Source organism: Oncorhynchus kisutch, linkage group LG2 (genome assembly GCF_002021735.2).
Source record: "Oncorhynchus kisutch isolate 150728-3 linkage group LG2, Okis_V2, whole genome shotgun sequence".
NCBI classification, from domain to species: Eukaryota; Metazoa; Chordata; class Actinopteri; order Salmoniformes; family Salmonidae; genus Oncorhynchus; species Oncorhynchus kisutch.
In genome coordinates, this window is record NC_034175.2 from 67,783,368 (window position 1) to 67,795,748 (window position 12,381).

General features: G+C 42.5%; 1 protein-coding gene across 2 annotated transcripts; it reads left to right on the forward strand.

Annotated features, from left to right (window-relative positions):
* The first annotated feature begins 2,490 nt into the window (after positions 1-2,490).
* Positions 2,491-10,341, forward strand: LOC109870462 (growth hormone-regulated TBC protein 1-A-like). Of its 2 annotated transcripts, none has more exons than XM_031800381.1 (8): positions 2,491-3,534; positions 4,071-4,216; positions 4,372-4,536; positions 4,787-4,911; positions 5,789-5,885; positions 8,284-8,456; positions 8,580-8,765; positions 8,895-10,338. In XM_031800381.1, the coding sequence occupies exons 1-8, from the start codon at positions 3,416-3,418 to the stop codon at positions 9,009-9,011; spliced, it is 1,128 nt and encodes a 375-aa protein (XP_031656241.1). In that variant the 5' UTR covers positions 2,491-3,415; the 3' UTR covers positions 9,012-10,338. The 2 variants fall into 2 exon arrangements, with proteins under 2 accessions (XP_031656241.1, XP_020316572.1); XM_020460983.2 differs by having other exon boundaries at positions 2,492-3,534; positions 8,965-10,341.
* Positions 10,342-12,381: the final 2,040 nt, after the last annotated feature.

Here is a 12,381-nt window from a genome sequence, read left to right on the forward strand (position 1 = left end):
TGTGATCACCACATCTTATGGATTTGTATACTGCTTTAAAGCTCATTTCTGCAGATTTAGTAAAGATGTGATCAATACATGTTGATGATTTAATTCATGTGCTGTTTGTAACTACCCTGGTTAGATTGACTGACGACCTGAACCAGGTTGGAGGCACTGGTTAGAGTTTGACATTTTTTCTTGAGTGGGCAGCTTGATGAGAGCCAGTCAATATTTAAATCACCCAGAAAATATACTTCTCTGTTGATATCACATACATTATCAAGCATTTCACACATGTTATCCAGATACTGACTGTTAGCAGCTTCCCAAAAGAATGGGCTTTAGGAGAGGCAGATGAACCTGAAGCCATATTACTTCAACAGTATTTAACATTAGATCGTCTCTAAGCTTTACAAGAATGTGGTTCTTAATATAGACCGCAACACCGCCCCCGTTGGCATTTCTGTCTTTTCGGTAGATGTTATAACCATGTATTGCTACCACTGTATCATTAAACGTATTATATAAGTGAGTTTCAGAGATAGTCAGAATATGAATGTCATCGGTTACAAGCAAGTTATTGACTTCATGGACCTTGTTTCTCAGGCTGCATGTTAATATGAATATTTGTACCACTTTTCTGAGTTGCTTGATTGTTTTTAATGCTTTACTGGGAAGCTTATCAGAAGTAGACTTACTCATGTTATTTATATTGGAGCTAATAGTGCAGGGTGAGCTGCACAAAGTGGTCTTCCTACTAGGGTACACCGCCTTAATGCTAACAGTGTAACTCTGATTCATAGGCTCATGCAATTAGGGGCACATAAATGAAGTGACTTCCATTGTGTTTGCCAATGCCCCTAAGATCATGTACATTTGATGCAGCATTATGACGACTCACTGTCACAACGGTAGGGATTAACTGAGCTTGGATCATCTTGGATCGGGGCTCCTGAGTGGTGCAGTGGTCTGAGGCACTGCATCTCAGTGCTTGAGGTGTCACTACAAAATCAGGCTGGCTGGTTCAAAATCAGGCTGTATCACAACTGGCCGTGATTGGGAGTCCCATTTGTTCTTAACTGACTTAGTTAAATAAAGATTAACCTCTACAGGATCGGTGGGTCCCCCGCAGACAGTTGAGCTAACGTGGGCTAATGAGTTTGTAAGTAACAAGAACATTTCCCAGGACATTGACATACAGTTGAAGTCGGAAGTTTACATACACTTAGGTTGGAGTCATTAAAACTCGTTCTTCAACCACTCTACAAATTTCTTGTTAACAAACTATAGTTTTGGCAAGTTGGTTAGGACATCTACTTTGTGCATGACACAGGTAATTTTTCCAACAATTGTTTTCAGATAGATTATTTTACTTATAATTCACTGTATCGCAATTCCAGTGGGTCAGAAGTTTACATACACTAAGTTGACTGTGCCTTTTAAACAGCTTGGAAAATTCCAGAAAATTAAGTAAATTAGCCTACGAGAAGCTTCCAAAGCCTGTGGATGTATTTCAAGGTCTACTTTCAAACTCAGTCTTTGCTTGACATCATGGGAAAATCAAAAGAAATTAGCCAAGACCTCAGAAAACAAATTGTAGACCTCCACAAGTCTGATTCATCCTTGGGAGCAATTTCCAAACGCCTGAAGGTACCACGTTCATCTGTACAAACAATAGTATGCAAGTATAAACACCATGGGACCACGCAGCCATCATACCGCTCAGGAAGGAGACGTGTTCTGTGTCCTAGAGATGAACGTACTTTGGTGCGAAAAGTGCAAATCAATCCCAGAATAACAGCAAAGAATATTGTGAAGATGCTGGAGGAAACATGTACAAAAATATCTATATCCACTATATTCTCCTACATTCATTTCACATTTCCACAAACTTCAAAGTGTTTCCTTTCAAATTAAATGCGAAATTAAATTAAAGCATTTCGCTGCACTCGCAATAACATCTGTTAACCATGTGTATGTTACCAATAAAATTTGATGAATATGCATATCCTTGCTTCAGGTCCTGAGCTACAGGCAGTTAGATTTGGGAATGTCATTTTAGGCAAAAATTGAAGGGAAAAAAAGTATTTGACTCTACTGATAAAATTATGGAAATTAGAAGGGGGGAGAGAATTTCAGCAGGCAAGAAAATGGCCTTGCCTAAATCCCCCCCTTCTAATTTCCTTAATTTTGTCAGTAGAGTCAAACACTTTCTGTGGCACACATCAGAGTTAAATTCTACCTATAGAACAAACTTCATGTCAGGATAGGCAACCGAAATGAATAATTAATGTATGTGTGTTGTATTAAATATAGAGGGAGGTAAATGTAGGCAAGCAATAAACATTTCAGAACAACTACTAGTCGAATAAGACATGGGAGAGATTACGAATGTTGGCAAATAGATTTATTTATAGACTAATACACTTGAAACAAATAGCCAAACCTAAAACTGCAGACATTACTAGTGCCTACCCTGTGATCAAACGCAGCCTAACGTGATCATTGACAGCTGCCTTGAAGGACACACATAAAAATTGCTTTCTGCTTCTAAGATCAGTGGCTAAACTGACAGAAGAGCAGAAATCTCAACTAGCAAGCAAGTCGCAGCAATGAAGAATTTAGTGTGTGCGTGTTCAAGCGACGGGGGGGAATTCTGGCAGGGGGGAGATTTTAGGCACGACACCGGTCTCTCAGGCAGCCTCACGGTCTGATGAGGGTGGGAGATCCGAGGATCTGAACCCGAGGTAGATGCCACTGGAGAGGGAGAACCGAGCACAAAGACGCAGGTACCTCCGGATCCGATCTTGAATGTGAAGCCCCCAAGGAAGAAGGCGCCGGAACGGTAAAGCTGTTTCTGGTCTTTGTCAGATCCGGGTTCAACATCTCCATGGAAACTTCCGTTGGCAGAGGACGCTTTCTATGACTTCCACGGCAAGGTGACGTACATCCATGGCTGGTTGGTTGGGTCGAGAACATCTCCGTTCTCCAGGGAAGGGGGAGACCCCTTCGGGGATGGAACCCTGCAGAGCACCGACCAGTCGGCTGTATAGAGCCGACACGGCGGCGAAACTTCCACCAGACCAGTGCCGCGTTCGGCAACTGGGTTGGAAGAAAGATAAAAACTAGGCGGGCGTGTGTTCCCCAGTAGCTTGTGTATGTTTGCTACTTGCTTGTTACGAGTAGCCACTTCGCTCCTGTAGTCCTCCACAAGCAAGTAGTTGCTACATTGAAAGTCAGCGCGGTCCACATTGACCCGGAACAAAGCAAAGTAAACACGGTTCCCGCAGCGCTATAAACTTTCAATAGTGGCCTGCATTTGACACCTCCGAGCCAGCTACCGCAGTGTCTCTCCCCCTATGCGGTCTGGCAGTTACATTGATTTCTAATGTAACTGCGCGCTATTGAAGTTGGTGGATCAGACCATCTACTAATGGGGTGCGTTTTCACATGTTACGGTCAATTCGGAGGAGTTCACGCTATGGAGAGTGAAACGAACGGAAACATCTCTTCCCAGCTTCACCTGAACAATCGCATTAACGCGAATGACAGGTAACGCGTATATTTCCATGTGTCTTGTAAGTAATGTTTTAATAACAGCCGACCTATGTATGATGACCACCTAAATATAGACAATATACTACGGGTGTGACGAAAAAAATACTTGTTTACTGTTCTAATTATGTTGGTAACAAGTTTATAACGCCTACAAGGCACCTCTTTGTAATGATCAAAACAATAAATTACATATTTATCTTTTAAGGATGTTTGACCTCTCTCTCGGGATCTTTCCTCGTTTGGCTTGGTTTTTGCTCCAATCAGCTTGTCTCGGGTTGTAATTTCACACGGGTTGATTCAACAGCATATTTTCTGATCCTATAAACTAGCTACCTGTCACAGAAATCCCACCTAGTCTGGGTTATTGTAGCTAAGGCTTGGCCAATGTCAGGTCATCTGACTATCACTGTGCTATTACAGGCTGTGATCAATACAGTCTGCTGGGTCTGAAATGTGGGTCATATAGATCTGAATGATCCATAGTTATTTAAGTGTGTGTGTCTCTTCCCGGACTGACCCTGTCTCTATAGGGTTGACACCTATGGGTTTGAGAAGCCTGAGGGTTATGAATCCTATGAGGAGATGATGGCTCAATATGTAGCCGTTCTCACCAGGCAGTCTGTCAAGTGGTCCAAACTCCTGCAGGGGAAAGTCCACGTGGAAAATAACCTGAAGGGTGAGACACACACATACAGAGCGAGAGGGAGAAACACACGTTTACATTTGAGTTAGCAGACACTCTTATCCAGCGCAACTTACAGTAGTGAGTGCATACATTAAAAATACATTTAAAAAAATTGTTGGCTTTAGTCATGGTTTCGGTTCCCTTAGTGAAGCGGTATGTGCGTAAGGGTGTGCCCAACGAGTACCGAGCCCAGATCTGGATGGCAGCCAGCGGGGCCCAGGAACACCTGGAGAAGAACCCGGGGTACTACCACTCTCTGCTGGGCACCGAGCAGCAGCACGACGCCAAGCTGGAGGAGACAGTCCGCATAGGTAGTGTAACTATATTCACATGATTGTATTCACCTCTACTTAACTCAGCTCACCTGCCGTGGATGCATCTGGAACATGTTCATTAGGGCACGCAATATAAAATGTTTTATCGTGTTTTGCAACAGAAAACAGAAATGAGTGCTTTTGAGGTCCATGTTACTGTCAATTTTCTTCAGTTTTGTTCCCTGATGATCAAGACCCTGATGATTCCTTTATGATTGGTTGATGGTTGAGTGTCCTGTCTTGGTAGACATGCACAGGACATTCCCCGAAAACGTGCAGTTCCGGAAGAGCTCTGAGCCCTGTCTGCAGAAGGCTCTGTACAATGTGCTGCTGGCGTACGGACACCACAACCAGGTTGTGGGATACTGCCAGGTACTGGGCCTTATATCAAATCAAATTTTATTCCTCAAATGCACGTGTTTAGCAGATGTTATTGCGGGTGTAGTGAAATGCATGTGCTTCTAGCTCCGACAGTGCAGCAATATCTAACAAGTAATATCTAACAATTACACAACTTACACCCAATACACACACATCTAGTAAAGTACTGGAATTAAGAATATTGAAATATTTGGATGAGCGATGTCAGAGCGGCATAGACTAAGATACAGTATATGAGATGGGTAATGCAAAATATGTAGACATGTTTAAAGTGACTAGTGTTCTGTTTATTAAAGTGGCCAGTGATTTGAAGTCTATGTATATAGGCAGCAGACTCTATGTGCTAGTGATGGCAACACTATACTATAAACCAGGGTTCTAACACCCTGTTCCTGGAGAGCTAACCTCCTGTAGGTTATAACACCCTGTTCCTGGAGAGCTAACCTCCTGTAGGTTTTAACACCAACCGTCTTCCTAGAGAGCTAACCTCCTGTAGGTTTTCACTCCAACCCCAGTTGTAACTAACCTAATTGGGCTTATCAACCAGCTAATTATTAGAATCAGGTGCACTCGATTAGGGTTGGAGTGAAAACTTACAGGACGGTAACATTCCAGTAACATGGTTGGAGAGCTGCTCCTGGTATAAATAATCTGTTAACTGAGTGGATTTGACTTGTCTCCTGTGTCTGACTAACCTTGTGTGTATTGTACGTCTACTGTCGCCTCTTCTGTTTGTGCCTGTTCTGTCCCAAGCCATAACTGCTTATACCTCACCTGTTCTCTATAGTGTGTGTGTGTGTTGTGTGCATACCATGTCTGCACAGGTGTGTGTGTGTGAAGGGAGTTATAGTTTCTCTCTCTATTCTAGGGTATGAATTTCATTGCAGGCTACCTCATCATCATCACTAAGGATGAAGAGAAGTCCTTCTGGCTGATGGATGCATTATTGGGAAGAATACTCCCCGGTTAGTACCACACACTCCTGTTGTGTCTGTCTGCTTGTCTGCTCGTCTGTGTTTGTATGCCTGTGTGCATAAGTGGTTGTGTGAAGAGGATGTGTGTGGTGAGGTGTTATTAGTTTTAAATATTGTGTGTAACAGCAACACCAAGTAAAACTGAAATCATAACTTAAAACTAAAATATTAATGAACAAACTTCTTATAGCTTATTAGACACATTTCCACTTCCTGAACACATACAGGGCCTTCAGAAAGTATGCATACCCCTTGACTTATTCCACATTTTGTTGTTACAGCCTGAATTCAAAATGGATTCTCACCCATCTACACACAATACCCTATAATGACAAAGTGAAAACATGTATTTAGACATTTTTGCTAATTTATTCACAATAATATACAGAAATATCAAATGTACATCAGTATTCACACCCCTGAGTCAATACTCTGAGGCACCTTTGGTGACAATTACAGCTTTGAGTCATCTTGGGTATGTCTGTGTCAGCTTTGAGTCATCTTGGGTATGTCTGTGTCAGCTTTGAGTCATCTTGGGTATGTCTGTGTCAGCTTTGAGTCATCTTGGGTATGTCTGTCAGCTTTGAGTCATCTTGGGTATGTCTATCAGCTTTGAGTCATCTTGGGTATGTCTGTATCTCCCAGTCCCTGTCGCTGAAAAGCATCCCTATATCATGATGCTGCCACCACCATGCTTCACGGTAGGGATGGTGTTAGATGGGTGATGAGCTGTGCATGGTTTTCTCCAGACATAGCACTTTGCATTCAGTCCAAAGAGTTACATTTTTATCTCAGACCACAGAATCTTGTACCTTATGATCTCAGTCTTTCACGTGCCTTTTTACAAACTCCAGGCGTGCGGTCATGTGCCTTGTTCTCAGGAGTGGCTTCTGTCTGGCCACTTTCCCATAAAGCCTAGATTGGTGAAGTGCTGTAGAGACTGTTGTCCTTCTGGCAGGTTCTCCCAGTACCCATCTACCAATAGGGCCCCTTCTTTGCAAGCCATTGGAAAACCTCCCTGCTCTTTGTGGTTAAATCTGGGTTTGAAATTCACTGCTCGACTGGGACCTTACAGATAATTGTATGTGTGGGGTACAGAAATGAGGTATTGTAGTCATTAAAAAATCTGGTTAAACACTATTATTGCACACTGAGTGAGTCCATGCAACTTGTGACTTCTTAAGCAAATTTTTACTCCTGAACTTATTTAGGCTTTGCCATAACAAAGGAGTTGAATACTTATTGACTTAAGCTTTTATTTTTATTTTTGATTAATTTGTAAACATTTCAAAATTCATAATTCTACTTTGACATTATGGGGGTATTGTGTGTAGGCCAGTGACACAAAAATCACAATAAAATTTTACATTCGGCCTGTAACACAAAAGAATGTGGACCAAGTCAAATGGTGTAACTACTTCCTGAAGTCACTGTACATACAGTAGTTGTAGACCTATTTGTTTGTGGAAGGCTCTATTGCTGTGTGCTTCTGTGCAAAAGCACCATGATCACGTGGCTTGTGGTAAGACCCTGTTTTGTTGTTGGTTTGTCAGGCTCACATTACAAGATTAATAACCACAGGATGTTTCTCAGGATATACAGTGGGGCAAAAAAGTATTTAGTCAGCCACCAATTGTGCAAGTTCAAACAGGTGTCATTAATACAGGTAACGAGTGGAGGACAGAGGAGCCTCTTAAAGAAGAAGTTACAGGTCTGTGAGAGCCAGAAATCTTGCTTGTTTGTAGGTGACCAAATACTTATTTTCCACCATAATTTGCAAATCAATTCATTAAAAATCCTACAATGTGATTTTCTGGATTTTTTTTCTTCTCATTTTGTCTGTCATAGTTGAAGTGTACCTACAGGCCTCTCTCATCTTTTTAAGTGGGAGAACTTGCACAATTGGTGGCTGACTAAATACTTTTTGCCCCACTGTATTCCATTTATGTACCACACACACACCTTTACACTCATCATATGCTCCTCCTACAGTTTTTATTTTTTTTACTCTTATTATTATCTATCCTGATGCCTAGTCACTTTACCCTGCCTTCATGTACATATCTACCTCAAATACCTTATTATTATTATCTATCCTGATGCCTAGTCACTTTACCCTGCCTTCATGTACATGTCTACCTCAAATACCTCATACCCCTGCACATTGATCTGGTACTTACTGTATACAGCTCCATTCTTGTGTATTTTATTCCTCGTGTTAATATATTTATTTTTATGATATTGTTTTAACTCTGCATCATTGGGAAGGGCTATAGAGTGTACACCCATTGTATTCAGCGCATGTGACAAATAAAATTAGATTTTACACACACAACCTCATCTCACACAAACAGAACTGAATTAACCTGAGCTGTCCATGTTGTTGTAGACTACTACAGCCCGGCCATGCTGGGGTTGAAGACGGACCAGGAGGTGTTGGGGGAGCTGGTAAGGGTCAAAGCCCCAGCTGTGTGGCAGACCATGGTCCAACACAACGTCATGTGGACCTTGGTGGTCTCCCAATGGTTCATCTGCCTCTACATCGACGTTCTGCCTGTAGAGGTGAGGGGGTGGGGGTGTTTCCGTGTGCTTGTTGACACAGGACCCAGACTGAAATACTGTCATCACCACCCTCTGTAAGATAACGATTATCTTTGTCTTTCTCACATCTCTCGTCTTCCCTAGACAGTTCTGCGGATCTGGGATTGCCTGTTTTACGAGGGTTCTAAGATCCTGTTCCGCGTGGCTTTGACTCTGATTCGCCACCACCAGGCTGAGATCCTGCAGGCCCGCTCCATGGTCGAGGTGTGTGAGTGCTTCAAACTGATCACTCAGGGAGCCTTTACATACGACTGCCACACCTTCATGCAGGTAAGGTTCTCCAAAAGAGAAAAGTAACCTTAGGCACAGATCTAGGGTCTGGGATTAGTGTATATTGGTAACTTAATCTGTTCCACAAACAGTTTACTAACTCCTTTCTCTTCTTCCTGATATTGACAGGAAGGCCTCCTTTCTCTTCTTCCTGATATTGACAGGAAATCCTCCTTTCTCTTATTCCTGATATTGACAGGAAATCTTCAGGGAACCAGGAAGTCTCTCCATGGCAACCATCACTAAGCTGCGGGAGACGTACAGAGAGCGTATCGTGGCGGAGGAGACCAGACTCTGCCCCTGACCACCACTAATAACCTCCCTAAAGCAATCGCCTGGCCGTGTTCCAGGTCATTTTTGTTGCCCTGACGCTAAAAAGATTATTAGATCTCACAATCCCTGGGGAAATGTGTAATATCTCAGGAACCATATGATGACATCTGAGGTGCTAAAATGGTCTGAGCGATTGTAGTACCCCATCTAACTGAATATTATTTATTTGTTCTCAGGTAGCAATTCTTTGCATTGTAAAAAGCTAACTGTAATTTTCCTGTGGTAGGATTTTGGGAACAATAGGTTGGGGTTTGTTAGAGTGGAGTTTATTTTTAAATATTTTTTTAACCTTTATTTAGTCCAGTTAAGAATAAATTCTTATTTTACAATGACAGCCTACCGGGGAACAGTGGGTTAACTGCCTTGTTCAGGGGCAGAATGACTCAGCTCAGGGATTCGATCCCACAACCTTTTGGTTACTGTCCCAATGCTCAGACCACTAGGCTACCTGCCGCCCACAATATGTAAGCATAGGCTTGTTGGGTTGAAGATAATGAGGTGTCACCTCTGAAATGAAGTCGCGGGCTGTAGTCCACTCCTCCACGAAGTGTACACTCCCACCCAGGAATCGTCTGGGAAAATAAATTACAGCCTATACTTACACCATCCTATACTTACACCATCCTATACTTACACCAGCCTATACTTACACCATCCTATACTTACACCAGCCTATACTTACACCAGCCTATACTTACACCAGCCTATACTTACACCATCCTATACTTACACCAGCCTATACTTACACCAGCCTATACTTACACCATCCTATACTTACACCATCCTATACTTACACCAGCCTATACTTACACCAGCCTATACTTACACCAGCCTATACTTACACCATCCTATACTTACACCATCCTATACTTACACCATCCTATACTTACACCATCCTATACTTACACCAGCCTATACTTACACCATCCTATACTTACACCAGCCTATACTTACACCATCCTATACTTACACCATCCTATACTTACACCATCCTATACTTACACCAGCCTATACTTACACCAGCCTATACTTACACCATCCAAATGCTTTAAATCCATGAACAAGTGCATACCTAGGCCCGAATCCTAACTTGATCTGTGCATGTATGTTTCTGCGCTCATCTTCCATTGAATGCATGAATTATGCTTGTGTAATCATACCTCTATAGATTTTGACTTTAGGGTAAAAGGTTTTGGAATTGGACCTTTTTACTGTTTTGCCACAATAAAGAACTGCTCCCTGACAATTACCTTTGTAGATGAAGTTAGTTACTGTCGGTTTAAAATGTGAGGATTTAAACAATGTAGCCATGGAGTCAACATGGGGGGGGGACCAAATCTGCTGCCCCCCCCCCAGAAAAAAATCTAAATTTGAAAACAAATTTCCTGACATTCTAAAATATATTTTTAACAATTCACTTACACATGGGATTAACTTTTATATATTTTTTTACAATAAGGACAAATAGTGTATTGTATTACATCGCTCTGTTATTCTTTACCAAATGTTATTTTATTTTATTTCACCTTTATTTAACCAGGTAGGTTAGTTGTGAACAAGTTCTCATTTACAACTGTGACCTGGCCAAGATAAAGCAAAGCAGTGCGACACAAACAACACAGAGTTACACATAAACAAACGTACAGTCAATAACACAGTATGTGCAAATGGCATAAGGAGGTAAGGCAATAAATAGGCCATAGTAGCAAGTAATTAAAATTGAGCAAATTAACATTGAAGTGATAGAAGTGCAGAGGATGATGTGCAAGTAGAAATACTGGTGGGCAAAAGAGCAGAGAAGTAAAAAACAAAACAAATGAGGTTGAGGTAGTTGGACTATGTACAGCTGCAGCAATCGGTTAGCTTCTCAGACAGCTGATGTTTAAAGTTGGTGAGGGAAATGTAAGTCTCCAGCTTTTGTGAGTTTTGCAATTCGTTCCAGTCATTGGCAGCATAGAACTGGAAGGACCTAACCAAATTAGGTGTTGGCTTTGGGGATGACCCGTGAGATATACCTGCTGGAGTGCGTGCTGCGTGTGGGTGTTGTTATCGTGACCAGTGAGCTGAGATAAGGCGGAGCTTTACCTAGCAAAGATTTCTAGATGACCTGGAGCCAGTGGGTCTGGCGACAAATATGTAGCGAGGGCCAGCCGATTAGAGCATACAGGTCGCAGTGGTGGGTGGTATATGGGGCTTTGGTGACAAAACGGATGGCACTGTGATAGACTGCATCCAGTTTGCTGATTAGATTGTTGGAGGCTATTTTGTAAATGACATCGCCGAAGTCGAGGATCGGTAGGATAGTCAGTTTTACGATGGTATGTTTGGCGGCGTGAGTTTGCGGATTTGTTGCGGAATAGAAAGCCGAATCTAGATTTAATTTTGGATTGGAGATGTTTAATATGAGTCTGGAAGGAGAGTTTACAGTCTAACCAGACACCTAGGTATTTGTAGTTGTCCACATATTCTAAGTCAGAACCGTCCAGAGTAGTGATGCTAGTCGGGTGGGCGGGTGCTGGCAGCGAACGGTTGAAAATCATGCATTTAGTTTTACTAGCATTTAAGAGCAGTTGGAGGCCACGGAAGGAGTGTTGTATGTCATTGAAGCTCATTTGGAGATTTGTTAACACAGTGTCCAAAGAAGGGCCAGATGTATACAGAATGGTGTCGTCTGCGTAGAGGTGGATCAGGGAATCACCAGCAGCAAGAGCGACATCATTGATATATACAGAGAAAAGAGTCGGCCCAAGAATTGAACCCTGTGGCACCCCCATAGAGACTGCCAGAGGTCCGGACAACAGGCCCTCCGATTTGACACACTGAACTCTATCAGAGAAGTAGTTGGTGAACCAGGCGAGGCAGTCATTTGAGAAACCAAGGCTGTTGAGTCTACCGATAAGAATGTGGTGATTGACAGAGTCGAAAGCCTTGGCCAGGTCAATGAAGACGGCAACACAGTACAATCTTTTATCGATGGCGGTTATGATATAGTTTAGTACCTTGAGCGTGGCTGAGGTGCACCCGTGACCAGCTCGGAAACCGGATTACATAGCGGAGAAGGTACGGTGGGATTCGAAATGGTCAGTGATCTGTTTATTAACTTGGCTTTCGAAGACTTTAGAAAGGCAGGGCAGGATGGATAATACGTCTATAACAGTTTGGGTCTAGAGTGCCACCCCCTTTGAAGAGGGGGATGACCGCGGCAGCTTTCACATCTTTAGGGATCTCGGACGAAACGAAAGAGAGGTTGAACAGACTAGTAATAGGGATTGCAACAATGGCA